Source organism: Hippocampus guttulatus, chromosome 3 (assembly GCF_054856545.1).
Source record: "Hippocampus guttulatus isolate MCC_2025c chromosome 3, RoL_Hgut_1.0, whole genome shotgun sequence".
NCBI lineage: Eukaryota > Metazoa > Chordata > Actinopteri > Syngnathiformes > Syngnathidae > Hippocampus > Hippocampus guttulatus.
In genome coordinates this window covers 15330664-15353664 of record NC_141263.1, presented here as the reverse complement: position 1 = coordinate 15353664, position 23001 = coordinate 15330664, and the positions used below count along the sequence as shown (strand labels likewise).

Sequence of the window (23001 nt, the reverse complement as noted above, 5' to 3'; positions counted from 1 at the left end):
GCGTGGATGGTGATTCTTCTATGTGTGCCCTGATTGTTAACCAGTTCAGAGTGTAGTACCGCGCCTGCTCGAAGACTCTCTCTCTCTCTCTCTGTGTGTGTGTGTGTGTGTGTGTGTGTGTGTGTGTGTGTGTGTGTGTGTGTGTGTGTATGTATGTGTGTGTGTATATATATATACACACACACACACATACAGATACACCGGGATGACCAATGGCAAATGACGCTTTTTTAGCAAGTCTAGCCCACAGGGCCTAGTACGACTCTTGAAGCGGTAGTCGAATTTTATGTCACTTTATATGCGGTTTAAAACTCATTCACTGCCAGTCCTTCCAGATAATATTGATACTTGACATCTATAGCCGTCATTGGCACTAAAACAGACATTTTAAGGTACTTGTACTAGTGTGTTCAATGTCGTTACAAGTAAAACAATTCACCGCATTAGTAGAATTACTCTGTCTTTCTGGGAAAGTCATGCAGATGTGCCTAATGATGTGGCTGCTTACAATGAAATTAGTTTGTATTCAGTTTCAGAGTTTTGTAATCCGTGTGTTGAAATCTGAAAATAGATCATTCTATCAAGTTGGCTATTAAAAAAGATGCATGTGTGCCAGTGTCACTTTCAATATAAACTCTCAAATATATAGAAATAATCATCCGCTGTACTGCTGAAAGACGATGAATGTATTTTGCATAATTTAGAAATCTATTTATGTCTGTGTTGGAAAAAGTGTGGGTGTTAAAAGCTTGTAATCCACAAGTCACATCCGGATGGACGGCCAAGTGGCATAAAATAGAGAGGGGGTTGGGTTTTTACACTGGATCTGAATGAAACCAGACAAGATCAAGCTGCAGCAACTGCATCCATCAGTGAATTTGGCCAGGGATAAAACCTCGAAACACACACACACACACACACACTTCAACTATCTGCCTCACTACCCTAAAACAACATGACACAAGCACATTAGCAGCAGCATCAGTAGTTTAATCATATGAGTGTTCGCACGTGTGTGTGTGTGTGTGTGTGTCTGTGTGATGGAAATGAGAGCGAGAAAGTAGGGGGAGGGACGATTAACACAAAATTATACCTGGGGGAGTTTGGTGAAAGTAATGTTTTTAGGTTTAATTACAGTAATGCAGTTATGAGAAGTAACAAAGCACCAGTACCTTGGTTTCTCTATTTATGTCGATTTTTTCGGGGGGGGGGGGGGGGGGCTAGAATTGATTTATCTCGCTGTCCTTTGCTTAATTATTCGTTTTGCTGGAGATTTGTAAAAACCTTTTCATGCCCTATTTCAAAACAGGCATCTGTACTTTTTTTCTTACGTTAGTTAAATGCTGAATCCCAACAAATAAGTTTTAAACACACTAGTTCTCAGTCTTTGCAAATATCCTTAAAATGCCTTATGTCCTAAGAACTACATTTACTGAATTCCCTTGACAGGGCTGTTACTACTCTTTTTTTTTCTGTAATTAGTCGAGTGGGATGACTTTTTCCACCTCTGTACTATCGCATCCAACATAAACACGGATAAAATATTTTAGAGCATTTAATTTGTACACACCCATTTTATACAGGGGAAAAAAAGAAAATCACAAACCTTCAGTTGTGCAGTCATTAAAAAGGAGATCCAACAGGTTCCACGTGTGGAAACTAAAGGTCAAATCATTCAAATAGTGCTGAGAAACGACTTGTGCAGCAGCACCATCCTTCATCTAAATCAGTGTCAAAACAATCAATCGGGGTTCAATCGGGCCTGCAGGACAAATTTGAAAATGAAAAAAATGCAGTTTTGTGTTGTATGAAGAATTATCATTCTGGGAGTCAATTTAGATTTTAAAAACTATTATGAAAGTAGAACAAGGAGTGAAAATTATTTCTTGATCTGTATACATTTATTTTCTTTTAATGTGCAATACTGTACAGTGGACCCCTGCAAAGTCACAGTTTGGCATTCACAAATTCACCTACTTTTACTATGTTTTTCAGTACCAAAAACCTGTGACTTATGCGGGTAGTTTTATGCCTTTATATCAAATCACTGTAACCCTTTATAAACTGAAGCAATTTTCTTAATAAATCTGAGGTAAAACTTATGATCAGAAACACATATGCACGCAGGAATCATTTGCAACAATTTCAATCAAGATCAGACATTCCGTATGTAAAAGCAGGAAAGACAAAGTCAACAGAGACCAGACACGCCCCCTTCATGACCAGTCCACCTTGTGTTCATGTACGCCACAAAAAGTGCACGGCATTAGTCTCGTGGCTGTATGTCCAGAATAGACTCGGCCAGGCCGGTGAGTTTGCAGTCCTCCAGCGCTTTGATCAGCCGGCTCAGCTTGGCCGCCCTCCCCTCCGCCTGGACGAAGCGACTGAGGAGCTGATAGGCCTGCTCGTACAGGCCTTCTCTGGCATACTCGTAGGCCAGGTTTTCAATGGCCGTATCCTTCAGAGCGCGGCACTCCCTCCCCAGGGTCCTCCCCACATGCTTCCACTGACGGCCCACTCCATTAGCAAAGCTCTGAACATCTGCTGTCGTCAGCATTCGATCCTCTGATGGAAAAAAAAAAAAAACATTAACGCAAACTGTACTTAATAGCGATTACGTAAACAGAGGTTGATATAACAACCAGAAACACTTCCGAATCCATTCCGGCTTGAAATGCTCTTTCAACTCACAGGACAGTTCCAGAATATACTTTAGAATCTATACAATGAGATTCTTTGTAGCACCCACTCCATTGCTTATTTACAAAGTACATATAGTGGCACTGAATTAGGATTTGACTTCTTCCTGATTTCTGTGCTCTTTGCATATTTATCACATATAAAAGTTTCAGTTCATCAAACCAATTTTAATACTACACAGAGTACCCAAGGAAACACAAAATGTAGTTTCTAAATGCCAATTTCATTTATTACGGTACAAAAAAAAAATCCCAAACTACCTGCCCCTATATGAAAAAGTAATCGCCGCCCCCCCCTTTGTTAAATCACAAAGTAAGTGTAACTAATGACAGTTTTGAGAAAGGCAACAGGCAACACACAAGCACCACATTTGATGAATCAAGACAAAAAAATTGAATCTGTCAAGACAAAGTGAAGTAGTCAAAAAGATCTCAAGGAACAAATACGTCATGCCACGATTCGAAGAAATTCAAGAAGAACTTTGAAATGTTCCCGAAATCTATCAGTCTGGAAAAGGTCACAACGCCATTTTCAAGACTGTGGGGCTTCAGCAAACCACTGTCAAAGCCATTGTCCATAAATGGATCAAACTGGGAACAGTGGCAAACATTCCCAGGAGTGGTCGATCAGGTAAAATTACTTCCAGAGTGTGACGACAACTCATCCAGGAAGATGCAAGACAACCGAGAACAACACCCAAAGGGCTCCAGCTCTCACTGTCCTCAGTTCGAGTCAGAGTTCATGACTCTAGCACACAGGTGTCAAAGTCAAGACTCGGGGGGCCAGATCTGGCCTGCCACATCATTTTATATGGCCCTCGAAAGCAAATCAAGCATGTCAAGTTCCATGATGCTTGCTAAAGTCTGAACCAAAATTTCAAATTGTCATATGCAATCCACAATAACAGTCATTATTCTTGACTTCTGATTTAAAAAGTAGTTATTCATCAATTTGTTGTGCGCTGTGTATGTAATATGTGGAGGGGATTAAACATTTATATGCTTTCCCAAAATTCATAACGGCCCTCCAAGGGAAACCCTAACTACAATGTGGCCCGCGACAAAAATGAGTTTGACACCCCTGCTCTAGCATAAGAAAGACACTGACCAAAGATGGCATCCATGGAAGGGTTCCCAGGCAAAAAGCACTGCTGTTCAAAGTCTAAATCAAAGTCTGGGTTTGAATCCAAATGAGATGCTGCAGTTGAAGTAATTCTGCGAAGAAGAGTAGGCCACAATTTCTCCACAGCGAAGTGAACGACTCACCACCAATTATCGCAAACGCTTAATTTCAGTTATCGCTGCCAAGGGTGGCACAGCCAATTACTTTTTCACATAGGGACAGGTAGGTTTACTTTTTTTGTGTGTGTGACATTTTGGCATTTAGCAACTGCATTTTGTATTTCCTTGCGTTGTCTCTGTGTGATATTAAAATTGGTTTGATAAACTGAAATCTTTGTGTGTGATATGCAAAAAACACAGAAACCAGGAAGGGAGCAACTACTTTTTCATGGCATTGTACACTTGCAAAGGAAATCGAATAGCATTGCTTTTACTACGGTCGGTTATTTAAAGTAAAATAATATTTTAAAAAGGTAGATAATACTGATTTCTGCATTTCCGATCTTTTTTGTCATTACTGTGAAATGTGGATAAGGAAAAGCAAAGATGTGAAGTACAACTTAATATGGCATTCGGAAACACTAAGTTATGGAGTATTAGTACTAACAATGGCAGTGTGTACTTTAACAATCACGTTAAGGTTAAAACAATTAGCATTCTTTACTCTAGGGATGGGCGAGTACGATAACTGGTACCGAGCCAATACAAGCCTAATTTCAAGGTATCGGGTATTGTGGAGGCTGCCGATACCAAACACAGACACTCAATACAATCCATGTTGATTTAAATAGCACTTTCACAACTGAGGCAAAAATAACCGAGGTGGTCCACCTCGCCAGTAAATGGTGATATGACACAAGCATTGGCAACACATCATATGCGTCAGAAAGACAGAAAGGTCTTTCTTCGCAATTATTTGTCATAATGTTAATTGAAATTTTAGGTATCAAAATACTAGTAGCATTGGTACTTAATATCGGTAGTTGCATCTACTGAGGAGCGAATAATTGCACAGGAATTGGTCGCAAAAACCTAACACCATTTTAACTACTTTAACTAACAACTCAGGTTAAAAATCAGACATACAATATGACGTACTATCTTGACAAGAAATAAAAGCATAAAATATAATAAATAAAAGCTACTGTTGCATAATTTGGATTTATATTAATTGGCCATTGCTTTACATTTGAATCTATAGTGTTAGCTTTTCCATTCCAAGAGTTAACCGTTAGAGCACATCTAGTTGTAATATTGAAGGTGATTTTTTTTCCATTGAAAAAGACCAATAAAGGCTAGAATTTAAAAAAACGTTTTCCCTCATAATATTCAGCGATTACTTTTTGTCAAAGATTTTGTTGTTAGCCCCCCCCCCCTCTTGAAATGTTTTCTTCTCTCCTAATATTGGAACTTTATTCTCATAAAATTAGAACCTTTTTTTGCTCATAATACTGCAATTTTGTTCTTATATTACTTAGATTTTTATATTTTATTTTTTGGGGTAAGGGGATACTTTTTCGTAGCTGACAGCTACTACTTTCAGCACTGGTTTGACCCTCTGTAAAAATGACAATTGAATAGAAAGCTGGCAATTTCAAATTAATGCACTAATCTCCCTTTAGATTGTGACCATCAATTCATAAATGGTTGGATTAGAGAATCATCTGCCAAACGGCAGAGTTTATGTGCAGCTAGCAAACTGAGCACAAAACAAATGCAGCAGATGTTCACTGACATATATACATAGTACATGATTTTGTTTTTTTTGAACCACTTGATCAGATGAAATGAGACCGTCTACATTGAAACACCACATTTTCACAAATTCAACTTTCACTAAATAATTGTCTTGCGGCTTTTGCTGAAAAACCCGCCTAGAGTATAGTTCTTGTGCTCAAGCCAAAGCCAAAAATTGCCAAAGCCAAAATCTTGTGCCATTTCGTCAGGCCGCGTCCTTTGTTCAATACAAAAAAAAGCGCTTTGCTGCCATCTTGTAGCATTTACAGGCAATTACCTTTTGGCATCAATTACTCGCAGAATAATTCAGGTGTATTTGAAAGTAAAACAGCACTCCATAATATTGCACTTCATAAAAACGGAGTAATTACATCATTATTAAGAATTAAACTGTTTTTGTCACACTGCATCAGTTGAAAGCGCTCCTCTTTCAAGTGTGCATGCCTTGGCCACCTAGTGGCAGTAAAAGACAAAAAGGCAGTTAAATGAGATGTTACTATGAATTCCACTTCAAAACAGTCTTGCCTGGATGCAGCAGCCTATCAGATTGCAGCGGAGCACATCCTGCATAGAACTGTAGGATTCATAATCACGCTTCATTGAAACGTCTCCTCTCTAGGTTCGTCGATCCAGCACTAATATTTAGAGCTCAACCAATTACTCGCCCGGTAAACTTAAGTACATTATCTACGCAGATTGGCTGTATGCGATACAGAAAATGCAAACCCCAGCAAAATGGGCGAAGAGGCAAAAAATAATAATAATAATTCACTTCAAATGCTTCATCTGTGCCGACTGGCATGCATTGGTGCCTGACCGTGAAAACTGCATTGACTATATATGGAAATGCTGCGTCAGAAAAAGCTCGAGTTCAGTCTGACCGCAGCATAAACGGTGAAAGGACTGATGCAAGTGTCAATGCTAATACTGTCTGCATGAAACTAGCGGTCTGAAAAGCTAAGATATGGGGCTGTTTTTAATAGCACAAGGTGTAATTCTTTTTGTTTTATGTTTAGTTTGACCATAAACTTCAACTGGGTGTGGCATTGCAACTCTGCACCCGTATATTATCAATCATCCAAATGTATTTTTTCTGCTCAGTCGGTGAACAGCGAGGGTTTACTGTGATTTCTTTTTGCTGAAAGATATCGCGACAAGACAAAGTGAGACTCAACTCACCAAATACTTTATTCTGAAACGTGAAGCAGTTGCTGGGGACTTGCTGTCTGATCGTGATCCGCTGGGATGGAGGAGGCCCGAGGACCTCGAGCTGCAGCTGCTGCTCCAGCCGATCGATCTCTTCATCACGCAGGCGCTCGGGCTGTCACAAAATTTGAGAAAATGTATTTGGACTGCCTTAAGCTAGACACGAAAATATACAATGATACAATCCCAACCCGCCCACAACAAGTGAAACTCTGCTACAGAGATCATTATTGCCCCTCCCACATACTTTAAACACATTTAAACTTATTAAAAGAGACCTTTTAATCATATTCTAAACATATCTGGACCACTATTATAGTTAACAAAAACAAAGTGAAATGATTGAAATAAAAACTACAGTAAAAAAAGTGACATAAAATAACTTTTTTTTATGGTAAGTGACTGAAATTCGATTTGACATTTACAAAACTAAAACTACTATATATATGTGTGTGTGTGTGTGTATATATATATAGTATACCTGTGACTGGTGAATTTGCTGTAGACAAAGCTCGAGCTTGTCCAGACATCGATCCAAGACGTGCGTTCCGGCCTTCAGCTGCGTCTCCACGGTGAACTCTTGTGCCACAGCGAGGAGCCGACAGGCATGTTGGGAGATGGAATGACGCACCGCTCCAGAGCTGTAGCTCTCCAGGAATTGCTGACACACTACTACGTCCATAAACTTCACCTCCACTCCGAGGAAAGGATCGGCATCGTGAACCTTAAGTATCTCGTACCCGCCCAGACCTCCTGCAGAATCTGACCATGAAAAATAGCAATGGAAAAAAATGGCACCTTGTATGACAGTGTACATTTCTCATCCCTTCAAAATAAACTCAACACACAGCCATCAATGTTAATTTATTATTAATCAAACGAATATGTACAGTAAATGTTGAGGTGCAGATATTATTTGCAGTCACTTGGGGTCACTATCCCCATGTTCTACTGAGAATCTGTGACTTTGAGTGTATGTGGATGGCCTGGTGAGTGATGTGGGTGTCAGCGATTGAAAGTGCTAATTACATGCTTGTTTTCTTACTGTTTGCTCAGCAAAACAATGGAAAGTGCTATCGTGTTCAAAATTGCATTGCATATTTTCTTCTTTAAGAGTGAAACAATCCAAAGTTCGGACATGCTGTCTTTTTATGAACTTCTTCCTCCCATCTTGTTCACAGGGTGGCTCATGCTCTGCTTCAGTATGTCACAGTACCTATTTTACCTCAACAAATCTCTAAGGGGTGCGCTCACTTTTCAAGATACTGTACATTTATATAGTGTAGGTTTAAATTAAAATGTCACTGCTCACCTATGAGTGTGAGTTTGATGACTTTAAAAAAGATGAACTTTCCCTGCTGGTTTTTATAGAGGGAAAGCAGGTTTGCATCCGGACAGAGCGACTGCAGAAAGAGAACGGCACATCCTGTCCATGGTTCTTGATCCAAAACTTTGTCTGCCATCCTATGAATATGGAATGATCATATTATCAAATCAGACAACACTCTCATGAGTGTCAAGAGCTCTACAGTTGGAGCACTTCATGTACCTGGGACCTTTTAAAAAACAGCTGCTTCCAAAATAATATCTATTATACTGTGTACAGTTCATACCCATATCATAAGACTGCATCCACCTAGCAAGAGGTACGCTTTGGTTCATGAGAAGCTCCGTCCCTTCTCTATATATTCCTCTTCCCATCATCCCATGGTTCACGGTGACCTTGGTTTCAACAACCTTCAGACCTTGGATGACCGAATCCCCGCCTCCTCCCCCACCACCACTCACCTTTGTTGGATTTATTTGTTTGTTTGTTTGGGGTATTGTTTTGTTTTTTATGGGATATTTTTAGCTCTTCCTTGCCGGTTTTACCTCTGCGGATGTTGCTAATATTTGTCAAATGTGGATTAATGAAGCCCTTTGAGAATTGTATCTATTTTTTTTTTAAATGTGATTAAAAGATAGCCAAATAAACTTGACATGTCCAGCGCTCATTATCAGCTATGGGTGCACGCTGTTATTTGTTACTGACTAAATATCCATCCGACGTCTCTACACAGACCCCAGTGATCAATGCAGCAATTTGGATAGTGGATGGATCTCTCTGGTGAGTTTTAGGTACAGTAGTGTATTTAAATTTTTTATCTTTTCACAATTCCATAAATATTTATTCTGAACTGCTCCAGATGATGGACTGTATGTGGCACAGTTGCGCGATATTATATTGCGTTTTTGTATCACATTGATGGTTTCTATAATTACTACGTCATAGTGGTGGTATTAAGAGATGGATTAAGTGGGGTAAGTCCCCACTGAAGGCTCAGGTACCAATAGCATGGCCAGTCACTGACATTTCCTGTAGTGGTGGTGGCTATTAGCAGATGCCTCATTCCACCTTCCTCTCCATCTTTGCCCCGGGCTCTTCTTGCAACCTTCATTACATAAAAACATGTTTAATCTGAAGCCTCCCTCCCCCAATAGCAACACAGCCCCAATCTTCTGTACTCTGGATGAACTACAGAGGCTTGCTCACTTACGCCCTCTCCATGCACAGGATGCAGAGGGCGCCGCATGGAAAGAGCATCATTTGAGCTGGATTATGCACGTCCTCATATTTCACTAATACACAGTACGCTTGACTCTTGGGTTTGCAGGAATCTCAATAATTTAGCCAGTATTTAATTATATGCAATCTAATCTATCAGTGCTCTGAAAGTATACTGCGAGATTAGTTCAGCAGCGGTATGAGGATTAAATGATCATCGGAGGCTTAAAATATATCATTCAGCTTTTGCTGCCAAAAAGACAACATCTACTATTCCTGCCTGGACAGTCTGCTTGGCTGATGTGGAAAAATGCTAAAGAATGTTCATATGAGGTTTTGCTACCACAAGTTAGTTGTGTCATCACATTGCGATGGTGTTGGGAATTTCTTTCTACCCGTTATTACAAACTAGAGCATTATTACTTCAGATGATGGGAACACATGTGTTACAACAATTATGTCCCATCCGGTCATCTTGTACAACATTTGTCCTCATTAGGGGTGAGGGACAGCTAGAGCCTATCCCAATCTGACTTTTTTGAATTTCCAAAAGTTAATTCTTTACTCAGTCCAAAATTAGAGAGATGCATCAATCAACAGTTCCATCTCAACCATAGACTGAAGTGGAATTAATCAGTGACTCCTCCAATTAAAGTGTCAAAACGCGCAACAGGAATCTAAGTGTTTTTTTCCCCCAACCATCATCAGTATCAACAAAAGGTATTTTTAATCCTGCTATTGCCTTTCATTTAAGTAGTTTTTTCCAGTAATTTATATTTTGAGTAGTTTTTATATTTTCCTTGATTTAAGCAGTGTTAATATTCAAACTTCATAATGGTAATGGGGTTTACGTGAATATACAAAAAAAATACTAATAGAATACAAAAAAATTATTGGAAAAACAAACAAATCTGGAACATGTACACCATTAGGACATTTTACCCTACTAACAAACAACGTGAAAATTAAGCTTTAGACATCAAAAGTTATCCAATCAGTCTGAATCAGACTGCAATAGGATTGAATTCGTTGAAATTAATTTTATTTTGCTGGCTGTGCAAAATAAGGCCGAAATATACCGGTACTCAAATATGTTATTTCATTTCAGCGAAAACTACACACTTAAATGTGTTTAAAATGATTTACATCCAATATCAGCACAAGGGAAAACAAACAAACGTGACTGTTCCCTAAAGTTTAAATACATATGCGTAATACTGTATATACTTGTAGTTGTGTTGTTGATAGTCAGCAGATGAGACAGTAGGAACAACTGCAACACCGTAAAACTTAATCGATGACACAGGGGGGTAGGATTCAAAATCAACTTTACCACCAACTACGAATGTTTGTCAAACTTTTTCACCGTGCCGAACATGCGACGTTTTTTGTTCCCTAAAATCTACGCGAACTTACCTAAAAACTTTTGTTATACTGTTCGGTGACGCTTCCTCCTAAAAACTGACCCACTCGTACTGTAATCAGATTCTCTCGTCCTATTGGCTGAAGGTGAGAATAGAAACCATTCTGATTGGTGAAATCCCATTCAGGGAGAGGCAAAAACCGGAAAGAAGTGATTGTTTCTTTCCGGCAAGGAAGAGAGTTCGAGTTTCTAAGTAGGGCAGCGGTGCCATTCATTCTGGGTGGTTTGCAGCCACTGATAACGCATAAATATTTGATGACAGGCAAGATGTGAATGTATTCCTTCTTTCATACAATTATGAAATGATTAGACCAGATAATTTTTGTCATGCGCTCTATTTTAAAACCAGTGTAATTACCATATCTTTTTTTAATGTTTTACATTTGTTAGGTGCAGTTCACTTGTACTTAATTCCATTTGTCCTTCATTTTAAGTAGTTTGTTTTCTTTTCATTTTCCCATATGTTTAATGTTCCTGTATGTTCATGTTTTTGGAACGTTAGAGGCACTCAGACAACACAGTGGAAAGCAGACTGGTAACCGCTAAACCTAAAAAAATAAATAAATAAACAATGTAAGAGAACTGTATGTCAAACTTTATTCATAATACACGAAAGAGAAGTCATAGAATACGCCAGTAGAAGAATTGCTCTTGCTTCTGTGGTTGACATGCTTGACAAATTTGAGGGTTTCCTTGTCTCTGTAGACCAGAGCGAGGGAATTATCTTCAGGATAGATGGTCAGCAGCTTTAAATGAGAAGAAAAACACAATATGATACTCAGCTAAGTATTGATGGCAGATTTATCTAAAAATGTGCTTAATATACAAATTCACAACACTCACCTCCTCATCCTCTTCATTTGCAACATAACAACTGAAGCCTCCAAACTCAGACTGCCAGCCTAAAATGAAAAAAAAAATTGTCAGTCATCATTTCTATCCATCCTCTTGCTGTCCCTTACGACTGGTTAAATAATGAAATAAAATACATCCTACTTACCACAGATGCTGATAATCAAATGTGTCAATATGTGTAGATTGGTACAGATGTGATTTGATAATCAAATTTGCGTTTGCGCTGACCAACCAATCAGAAGACAAAAAAAATCATTATATTGTTGGACCACGAGCTATAATAATCGAATTTATGTGTAAATGTGGGTTAGTGAGTGATTGTGATAGTGATACATGTGTCTGATATCCCACCATTTCACTAATTTCACTCAAAAGGTCATTTGTTGTTCCCTTTGTATTGACTGACCAGCGCAGCTGAAAGGTAAAATGAGGTCGAGTGCGTATTCCGCTCGTGCTGCCTCTCCATCGTGCAGTAAAGTGTAGCTGCTGTGGGACCATCGTCGCAGTTCACCACAACACGTGGGTGTACTCGGCTCTAGGAAGAGGAATACAAAAACATTCACCGGGAAGACAATAAAAGGGAGCAAAAGAAATCCCACCAACCTGACTCTATGCTTGTTTCATTTGAGGACCCCGTTGCTTTGTCGTCCTTTTCACAGCTTTCCTTCTTCCCTTTGTCTTTATTTCCACCACCATCATCACCATCGTCATCATCAGCGGGACAGAGGTAGTGCAAACGGAGGCCCGTGAAGTTGGACAGAAGCAGGAAGAATGCTTCTGAATGAAGCAGCTCCCAACAAGCACTCACACACTCGGGTAGAGTGTCCAGACGGGCTGATTCATAGCATCTAGAGCGTAGAAATGCAACAGTGATCACCATGATACATCGTGGTTCACCTTTCAGCGGCAAACACCCCTTTCCCCACACCATTACGGCACAGATCTGTATCCGATCATATTGATTAGTCATTATTTTAGAGACGATAGCCTGAATTTAGAGTTGGGCGCCTTCAATGTGCCCCACAACATGCCAGGCAGTACTGAGGCCTACTACTCCATGTGTGTTAAAGTAGCAGTTGTTTGAATATGTCAATGCAAATTTCTATTAGCCCATCGATACCATTTCCCATTATGTTTAAACGAGGGGACATTCATTGTTATATAGTTTGGGTGACCAGGCAATATTTATCTCACTCTCTTTTGTTTTGTGCCAGTTTTTCCTTTCATGTTGCAAAAATGGGTACACGTCAATGAAAGCCTAGCAAAGCAACGTTTTAGATGATAAAGAAAAAAGTATTCAACCACAGGTGCGTAAAATGGTCATCAAAATTCAGAAAATCGTTCCTGTGTTCATTGAGAAATGGACAACAAAGCATACTTTTCAAAGGAGGTGTACCAGTGTAATCTAAGAACCTTCCCTACCTCTTATTGGCCGGACCTTTCTGCGCCCACTGGATCTGAGCCAACTGTAAGGCTTCACACACTTGGCTGAATTTCTCCTCCTGATGACACAATCATGCACACAATCAGGAGAAGGAACCAAAATGAATCCTCCGAAGCACACTTCTGAGGGGTTGCTTTCCTTTTTAGCTTTATTTCAAATAGAATCACTCGTCATTATTAGGATTATGAGAGACCGTTTGGGAAATTGGTTTAAGGCAAAAATAAAGAGTGCTTTACCCTGAGAAAATCTTTCAGCTGTATTTCCGAGCTTTTTTCAAACTCTTCCTGAATCTGTTCCTGGTAGGAAATATCCAAGTAGAGTGGATTGATCCACTCCAGCAGCAACGTCTCCTGAAATGGACGCACAGACACCAAATCAGCACGTAGATCAACTCACCTGGTCATGCATGTTTCGACTCACGTCTCTGGGTAAGTGTTCGTTCCGTGACACGAGAGGCTCGATGTGGCGAGGAGGACGCTCCAGAGACGGTCCGTGAAACCATCCGCTTAAAGACAGACGACACTTGTCCTGTGACAACACCTCGGAGACCTGGTTAAGCACAAAATATGTCAATTTGTTGACTCCTTGGTAGGACAGACGACGCGTATAACTCTTACTTGGTGAAAGGAGACTGGAGACACTTCGAAAAGTACAAGTGTATTCCAAGAAGGCACCAGAGACTTGACAACACTTTGTGGTTGGAAATGCCCTGAAGACATTTTTTTTTTTAAACAAAAGACATCGGGTCACATCACTGAGGTGAGAAGTAACAAGTTACAATATTATTTTTGTTTTTGCAGTTCACCCAAGGAAGAACAACCTTACAAAGAGATAAGGCCTTGAACGAGGAGATGATAATTATTTGTTGTACACTCACGGGTACACTCCTAAACGGTTACATACACGTGCTCGCAGCCTTGCTCTGAATGTCATCAAGGACTTTAGCAGATTTGCTAAACTACTTTGGAAAATCAACTTCTGGGGGAAAAAAAACAGCAAGGATTTAATAAGCCGTACATTCTCTCCTCCCTACTTGGTCAAAATAGGCTTGTTATTTCTTAAAACTTTGCGGAACATGATAGATCCAAAAAAGAAGAAGAAAAAAAAAGGTAGGTAAAGTTTGCTGTCATGTTAACACAGGATTTGGATCAGAATCAGAATTGCTTTATTGTCACAACAAAATTAGGAGTGCTTTGCTACCAATTGCATGAAAAACAGGAAACAATAAGATACCGTGCCAAATACAAACAGAGCAATGAGAGACACGCTGAAATTGTATTTTACATAAAATACATGCTAGTGACAGAAGAGTGCAACAATTCCTGCTAAATACAGCCTATAAATCCTCAACTTAATAGTGTGCTGCATGCTGCTATTTTAAGTGGGTATTTAAAGTTGTGAGACACTGGGGAAGAAAAAAATGTCTCTAAATCTGGATGTGCGAGTTCTGGCAGACCTGTATCACCTTACTGAGGGAAGTAGCTGAAAGTGTCCATGACCTGGATGTAAGGAGTCTTTAATTGTACTTATTAGCTCTGCTGAATGTCACGTTATGAGGCGATGTTGTGCAGTGAGGGCATAGAGCAGTCGATGATCTTTTCTGCCGAGCGGATTACTCTCGCCCGCGAAAGACGTCGGGTTACAGTATGTCACAGAAAGAATTATTCCTCTACAAACGCCATCATTTTGGCAATTTGTAATGCCCTACCTGTACGTGGTTTTTTTTCTTCAGCCCAACATCTTTCTTTTGGTCTACAGTTAAACGACTGTACTTTTTTTTTTTAACTGTGGGCTTCTTTAGTGAGTGAATTGATGATGATGGGCAAGGTTTTTCTTCTGAAAGGAACAAATTTCTATTTGAAAGAGTCTGAAGGTCAGGTGCCGTCAACCAATATAGCGTCAAATAACTGCAGTTATGCTGTACAGTTAAGTGTCCTTAGTTTGTTCAGCATCCATTTCTTGAGATTTTCCCTGTTCGTTTTGGCCTTCTCTCTGTTCAGTGCCATTCAAACACTCTCACGAGCAATCACATGATATACAAAACCGCATCAAGTGGCTTACTTGTTGGCCACCAAAAATATTCTGCAGATTTAACAGCAACTCAAAATGTTGCACTCAGTTCCGCAATCATTTCCTGTCTCTTCCTGTCAGGCCGCATTAGGGTACATTCCCTTTTCTGGGTTATGTGAATTGTAATTTGTTGTGGCTTTTGTTCATTTATTTTCTGAAGTGCAAATTTTTTGGGAGCTTTTGTTTGTTTTGTGAAATGTACCTTTGTTTTGTCATTTGTTTTCGTGAATGTAAATTTCCTTTGGCTTTTATGCATTTTTGAAAAAATGTGAATTGTTTTTTCTTTGTTTTCTGGGAGGGACATTTGTATCATCTTTTCTTTTTTGTGTTCCTAAATGTAAATTTGTTTTGGCTTTTGTTCCTTTACTTTTCTGGAATATAGGTTTTGTGTCAGTTTGTTATTTTATTTTCCACCATATGCCGCCACTTGCCAAACTAAGACAAAAACTCACCATCTGTTGTGTAAAGATCGAGGGAACCCCCATCACTGCTCAGCCACGAAGGGACAAGATAAAGAATGAAGGCAACACGCCTCCCCTCCAGTTCATCATCATGACACAAAAGAATATCTACAAACAGTTAGGAAAGACATACACATCAAATCAATGACACAAAGAATAAAAATATTGTTAATTCTGGTTAAATGCTCACCTGTGTATTCATATTTGGCACAAGAAATATCCACAGTGGGCTCCAGTTTCACATCTAAAACCTCTTCAAGCCATAGCCGGAACTGACTAAACAGCGCTGATCTGGAATTTGACAAAAAAAAAAAAATATTCAAATAACAATGGATATAAAAAGTCTACACACCCCTACTCACATTTTTTTGAGATGATTTTTAATAGTCTTGTTTTTTCACATCACATAAACCAAGCATTTAAACTGCATCAACTTTTTTTTATCCCATGTGTCTATTTTCATACACACTCGCTTTGTACATGAGAATGTCAAACAAGCAGATGATGGGTGTAAAATTTGAGCTGCTGGAGGTCTCAACATCGAGGCAAATTCATTCACTGTTCGAGCCTGCCATGACATTTTGTTGCAGTATAAATAATAAATGACCCCAAGCGGAAGCCTTCATTTTGCATTTCATCATGGTTTGGATTCACCAGGGCGGATGGCATGGGGAATTGTATTTCATAAACACATATTTACATCAAGTTATACATTGCTTATCTTGTTTCTCATGGCTGGTATGGACATTGAGTGTGAGAAAAGCTAACCATCCTCCTGCATTAAACGCGATTTGGTGTTTGATCAATTAGGCTTAAATAAATACATTTTGGACACAGTAATGTGCTGTAAAATATTATTGCCAATTTTGGGATTTATCCCTTTCGAATAAAAAAATGCCCCATTATTCTATCTGGGTGTCAAATGTAATCTCTGGCTCCCTCCGGTGGCACTAATGAACCGTGCAACGTCTCCAATGAAGTTTTTCTGATGTTCACCTGCTGTATTTGACAGTTCAAACTCAGGTAGGGCTGGCGCGACTGTCGAACAATTTTGGAAAGTGAGGAGGAAAACAGGATGTAGGCTTGTCAGTCGGTGTCCTTAAGGTGTTACCGGCTATGATCACAAATACGCCATGAAAAACTCACCTCAGCCCTGCTATGTGTGGTTTGGTTTGCTTTCTCAAGTCATCTGACTGCAGGTGGAAAAAAATAAACAAATGCTCACACAGCAGACCCACCTGCTGGAAAAGTCATGGACGGATCAGTTTGAGGCTCACCTGTTTAAACTTGTAGAGATCATTGGACTTTGCCTGAAAGTTGAGCATGAGCAGTTCTGTCTGCAGATTCTCCAGGAAATTCTCACTACTGATGAAGTTTTTGATGACGCAGTGAGGGAAGGGATCGTAGTCCAATTCCAAATCACCTGCAACATTTTTAAAGACAGTGGATTTTTAAATTGTCTGTTGAAAATGTCATTAATATTCAACGTTGAAATATCACACACACATGTAGGACGTCCTTTTGTCTGACTGCCAGTGCCACATTAAATTAAGCAAATTTTGGTCTACATTTTTACCTTGAAAGTAAACCAAAATATATATTTTTAAAACCCCCACCCACCCACCCAAAAAAAATAGTGGCAGAGTAATTCAATTCACTTGTACATAGTATCTGCATTGGTGACATATGTCTCCCGGGCAGGTGGAGTCGGAGCCAGGTCAGCCGTGTGAAGATACTTTAAGGTAAACATGGATGACAACACTTGACTGACATGCAATTGGATGCTAAAATGTCAATAATGACAAGCTGTTACTCAAAAACTACTCGGCTATTATTTGAAACTTATGCTATATTCACAAAAAGTTTGTTTTTCTTCCTGGATAACATTTGATTAAAATAAAACCAATTTTCCTCATAACAGCAAACATAGGGTATTATATCAAGTATCCATGATATCGATAGATTCATAGATCGATAGATAGATAGATAGATATAAAATGTATGAGTTAGTATTCACGTGTAAGTAACTCGGTCTTGGGAAAAGAATCTTTGTAAATTTACAATTGATAAAGCAGGAAATGACTGCATGATTTCAATGTGACTAAATAATATTGTGGAAAGAAATGAAAGCAGCCATGGATAGATGAAATCCATGTTAACAGGAGACAAACATTGATGAAATATCTTAAATTCTCCATCCATCCATCCCCCCAAAATGCAGTGCAGCTGTTTTTAACAGACGTTTTAGTTTAATAAATACATGCATAGCAATTGTCAAACTACGTGAATGTTCTTTGCTGTCAGTGTTAGCATTGCTACAATCAGCGAGCTAACTAGAAGCTAAGTCATTTGTGTCTAGGTCTGTGTTGACTTTACGGACCATGGGTGTAGTGAGACTTAAGGCTCCAAGCCTCCTTCACCGCCCTCTTCACGTTCTCGTCTCTAACGACTCGACAAAGTTCTGCTGTTTCTTCGCAGTTATTTACTTTCCTTTTCTTCTTGTTTGACTTCATACATTCGCCCTGTTGTCTTTTAGACGCCATGGTAGAGTTTGGCTCGTGACTAATTGAATACAACGCATTAAAATGTCCCCATTACCGTGACGCCACGGAAGCAGTCATCCAGTCGCATTAATATGACGCATTCAGTTCACGCCCCCCCCCCCCCCCCGACGTTACTGTATTCAAGGCAGGTTAAGGATAAAGCGCCTATCTTTGAAATATCGTCCCACGTCACCAATCTAATAGGCTGGTTATTTTACTAAACCCTTAATTCAATTCAATGTGTGTAGGATTGAATTATTTTTAAAGAGTGTTTTTTTTTTTTTAATACAGTGTTGAACCAAATTCTCGCCAAATCCAAATGATATGTCATTTCTGCATGGTTATGGAATTTGCTTTCAATCATTTTAATAAAATTAGAGATAAAAATGACCTCCAGGTTGAATCCTACAACTCCGGACAATCTAGGAAACTTATAAAGGTTGGATTCAAACAGAGCCCTACGGACACATTGTATTGACCCAAGTATGAAACGTGAGCATGGCACATTCGCCCACTGACCTCTGTGAGGCTACCGCTCCATACACTTTCACAGAGCATCACCTCACACTGCCAAGTTTGCAAAGCATATCGTATTCTGCCGCTTTATTTTGATGATCTCAAGTAGGACCACCAATATATGCTATGCAATGTTTAAAATCATCATCCAAGTGGGAGCAAATAACCAATTGCTCCTGCACACTTCATGAAAAAAACCACATGTATGCACACTATTAAATGTAGTTTTTTTATTAAAAAAGAAAAAAAAAGTAGTTTAAAATAACAGTAAACAAAGTAATTGTTGGTTTAATCAAGCCTTTTCCGAGAAGGTTTAAAAGCTGAACATAATGCAATATAAATGTACCTTCTACAAAAAAGAAAACAAAACAATAGTTCAACGAGATTAAAAGAAAAAAAGATTTTTTTTTCTTGACAAAAAGTGTAGCTAAACATCCCCATGGACTCTCAACCATGGACTCTGGACACATTTCTCTCACGTGAAAGTGGAGCCCAAGGTGAGAAGTATAATTTCTCTGCTTTCTCCACATGATCTTCAAGTTTCACTTTGACTGGGCTGCACTCACAGAGACAGCCAAATTGTTTTCACTTAGTTGTAGATGAAATTGAACCTGTGAAAGAAAAGACAAGGGGAAAAAAGTTCAGACTAATTTCAAGAAATATTCAGACAACTTTCCGACTCTCACTCCAATCAGTCATGCATGGTTACATGAAACAAACAGCCCACTAAAGCTACAGATTGAGAGGATATGGAATATATTCCTTCAGTGACATGTAATATAATTACTGGCTCGATTTGGATTATCAGTAGACACAATAAAAAGAACATTACCTGCTCAGGAGCTGCGGTAGACTGGAAATGATGGGTCCATAACCAGGGGCGTTGTCATACAGCTCAAACAACGGGGCTGCCACCAGTTTATAATTTTTGGGGACAGCAAACAGTGCTGTAAACACAACGAACCACACACATCTCACTCACATTCCGTTTGTCATTTATTCAGCTTCGCATGTCGACGATATATACCAACCTTTTTCCTGTAGTTGAACCAGGAAAAGTTTTTTATGCTCCTTAGGTTTGGTAATGTGAGCTGGAATGTAGGGATACTGCAAGACACAGAAATATAGAGAGTAAAGATGCAACTCATTTGCTTGAAAAAGAAACAATGCTACGAGAAGAAATGTAACAAACATCACATTTTGCATATGGTAGCTACTTAATGTCACTGTGACAAATAAAAATCTTGTGACGATTCCAGTTGGCATGAAGGACAAACCTGTGGAGGCTCAAAGTTGGGGCGCCACCAGTTGCCAATACAATCATCAATCACCCAGTCCTGCTTCACACCATCCTGCCGTCCGAGAATCTAAGATGCAAACAAATGACAATATACACCCGGCAATTACTGCATAGAGAAAAGTTCAATAAGAGAGACCATCACCATCTCAACTCAAATGTGGAAAATACGGTATATGTCAGGCTGGATGATAAGGTATCAGTGCGTAGTATTAAATAATTTTTTTTGAGTGACGATACTAGTATTGATGCATCCCTAGTTATTGCTTTTACTCGGTAGAGTCCAAATGTACACCCTAGGCCAACTTTATATAATTTATACAGTCTACCACATATTCTGCAGACCCCTACCTCAGTCATTAGGCGTTTCAGACCTTCTACTTCATCTTCCCCAGGACTCAACTCTCCACCAGGCCTAAAGGAGAGAAACAAAGCATCAGACATGGACTCAAAAAGACACATCTGATGGTTCCAGATAACATGAAATCCTCACAGTTTGAAGAAAGTTGTGCCAAGTTGCAGGAGTAAGACGTGCGGCAGCCTATGCTCGTGGACGATAAGTACACCTTCCACTGTCCTCCTCATTCCCATCTTGTCAAATTCCTCGCGCATCCGCTGGAACCTAGCCGCCACTGAGCTGTCCTTCTCATACAAAGGCTCCTTGGTCCCAAATGTATAGTTGGTGAGAGGGTACCTGGAGACATATACATTTTCCATCATAGGTATCCAGCATTTTGTCTTCACAAACGTAGTAGTGTTCCATTTTATGACGGCGTGGCCTTCCTGAAACATCTCTCCCATTTATCCAGGCTTGGGAACGACACTGGATGTCTCTATTGCCTAGGAACCAAAGTTACTATCTGCAAGAAATGAACCATGTCAGCAAGAACTGCTTTCATTCGACAAAATTACGAGGTTATCATTTGCACTTCTGTAAAACTCCATTTATTAATAAGCTATGAGTATCTGATTTACAGTATTAAACTTTGGAACTCCACTTGTAGTGGTGGAACTATTTGGAATAACAAATAAATAACAAAAAAAAGGAAGACAAAATAATTAGAAATAAAGATTTGTGCACATCAAAATAATTATCAACATAGAATGTCAAAATGTTCTCCAATAATTGAGTTAATTTTAAATAAAATAGCCACTATTAAAAGATTTCATCTTAAAATATCTATTATATACAGTATATTTAATTATTAAAAAGAAGACTAACAACAGCTGTCATTACTTTGCATTGCTGCCATAAACTGCGTGTTTCCGCATTTAGTGAGACATTTTTGGGCTTGTTGTTAACTAAGGACCTTCTTTGTTTTTGGTGGCAGGGAGAAGTGGCTATTATTCAGCTCTTTTTGCATGAATGATACTTAATCTCATATAGTCCCATTGACAACCACTGACAATTCTTATATTACGCTATAGAAGAGAGTACCGTAATCATGTACATTCCCATTAGTAGCAAGGCGTGGCTAAACTGGATCCTCATGAAATTAAAGGTTAGAAACACAGTTTGCAAAAACTTGAAGTTATTTGTGGATAAATAGATGAACTCACAAGTTGATGGTCCTCTCCAGGGTGAGAGGCTTAGCCGGGCCGGGCATGTATTTGCTTCCAAACTGAGCGCTACCACCGCGCGGCCAACCTGCGTTCGAGCGACTAGGAGGCGCAACCGACATATCTTACGTGTGCACGTGGAGATTTAACTACCCTGCGAATGCGATAAATCCAGAGACTTTTTCGGAATAGGCGCAATGCATAAAATAGCTATGTAAAAAATACAGAAGACTACAATGGACAGTACTCAATAACTAGCCCACCGTCGTTTCCGTCGACACTCCACTTCCGGGTGAAACACGACGTTCTGTTCATAATGGCGCTGCCGCCACCTGCTGGTTGGAGTGAATCATCAAGTTGGTCAGATCACAATTTCCAAGACGCTTGTCCAAGTTGATTTGATTTAACAATGACAGTCTCTATCAATTAATTATTGAGTCATAACATTTTAAAAAGCAATTCAAATAGCAATTACCTACCAATCTTAAAAGTCCACAGTTCACAGTCTTTTGAAGGCACCTCCTGGCCTGCAGTAAATCCTCAACAATTCACCACTCCCACCACCACGTCCAGACAAGGAAAAAACTTCTGGACAACCCATTTGGGGAAAATGACGAAACCCTGATTCTATTCTTTTGCAGTGGATGCCAACTTTTGTGGTCAACATCAATCTCATGAAAGAATACATAAATGCCATTCACTGTGAGTTCAGTGTGCGGGAGTCCATTTTGTGATGTTGTTGCTGATGTCCACAAGGACTCATGACAATTAAAAAAAAATAATACAGAAAAGCCCATCCATCCATTTTCTATGCTGCTATCCTTATTAGGGTCATTGGTGAGGTGGAGCCTATCCCAGTTGACAGTGGATACGAGGGAGCTACACCCCAGCCAATCATCTCAGGGCACATAAAGTACAGTACTCACACTCATATTCACACCTAAGGACATATTCTATTCTATTCTATTCTATTCTATTCTATTCTATTCAGTCAACATAACATGTTTTGGAATGTGGGAACATGCAGACTCCGCACAGGAAGGCCGACCCCATTTTCAAACCCATGACCCCAGAATTGTGGATGTCCTAACAATTTTTTACTCCGTACCACCGCTAACCGAAGCAAGTGATGTTGTATGTTTATTCGATCTGTTCTATATACTCTGTAGTCAAAGTTTTGAGTCACATTGAACTTCATAAAACAACTCTCCACTGTGAGTGAGAGTTAATTATGACAGCGCTGTAATTACAATGTACCAGATCACCGTCAGATGTTTCATTGTACTCCACTAAACTACAGGATTAAGTTGGCAAAAATGGCACAATAAATTTATGGAGCCAGGGAAATCTTAGTGTGTTCTGTGCAAATAATGGTGCCTCATTTTATAATAATATCCACAGATTTGCCTATTGATTTGCATTTCTAAAAACTTTTCAATTTGTAAAGAGACTTTATGTGCGCCCTTAGAAGCCGTTAACTGACTCTGAACAGTATTACTGTTTCTTTGTTAAGTGTCTGGTAG

General features: G+C 39.3%; 3 protein-coding genes across 4 annotated transcripts; all 3 read right to left on the bottom strand.

Annotated features, from left to right (window-relative positions):
- Positions 1 to 1879: 1879 nt before the first annotated feature.
- tradd (tnfrsf1a-associated via death domain) lies at positions 1880 to 10781 on the bottom strand. Of its 2 annotated transcripts, none has more exons than XM_086107814.1 (5): positions 10726 to 10781; positions 8077 to 8228; positions 7246 to 7526; positions 6738 to 6879; positions 1880 to 2565 (listed from the first exon to the last, which is right to left on the bottom strand). In XM_086107814.1, exons 2-5 carry the CDS (start codon positions 8225 to 8227, stop codon positions 2267 to 2269), a joined length of 873 nt encoding a protein of 290 aa, XP_085963940.1. In that variant the 5' UTR covers position 8228; positions 10726 to 10781; the 3' UTR covers positions 1880 to 2266. The 2 variants fall into 2 exon arrangements, with proteins under 2 accessions (XP_085963940.1, XP_085963941.1); XM_086107815.1 differs by lacking the exon at positions 10726 to 10781 and adding an exon at positions 9112 to 9878.
- Positions 10782 to 11306: 525 nt separating this feature from the next.
- ogfod1 (2-oxoglutarate and iron-dependent oxygenase domain containing 1) lies at positions 11307 to 18158 on the bottom strand. Its single transcript, XM_086107657.1, has 13 exons — positions 17943 to 18158; positions 16840 to 16985; positions 16709 to 16755; positions 15753 to 15853; positions 15554 to 15670; positions 13649 to 13740; positions 13452 to 13580; positions 13268 to 13381; positions 13010 to 13089; positions 12191 to 12435; positions 11994 to 12122; positions 11576 to 11634; positions 11307 to 11478 (listed from the first exon to the last, which is right to left on the bottom strand). Exons 1-13 carry the CDS (start codon positions 18103 to 18105, stop codon positions 11329 to 11331), a joined length of 1572 nt encoding a protein of 523 aa, XP_085963783.1. The 5' UTR covers positions 18106 to 18158; the 3' UTR covers positions 11307 to 11328.
- Positions 18159 to 18836: 678 nt separating this feature from the next.
- On the bottom strand, positions 18837 to 21763 carry nudt21 (nudix hydrolase 21). The gene is made up of 7 exons (XM_086107718.1): positions 21479 to 21763; positions 20412 to 20612; positions 20270 to 20333; positions 19899 to 19988; positions 19653 to 19728; positions 19454 to 19568; positions 18837 to 19232 (listed from the first exon to the last, which is right to left on the bottom strand). Exons 1-7 carry the CDS (start codon positions 21598 to 21600, stop codon positions 19211 to 19213), a joined length of 690 nt encoding a protein of 229 aa, XP_085963844.1. The 5' UTR covers positions 21601 to 21763; the 3' UTR covers positions 18837 to 19210.
- Between the last annotated feature and the right edge of the window lie 1238 nt (positions 21764 to 23001).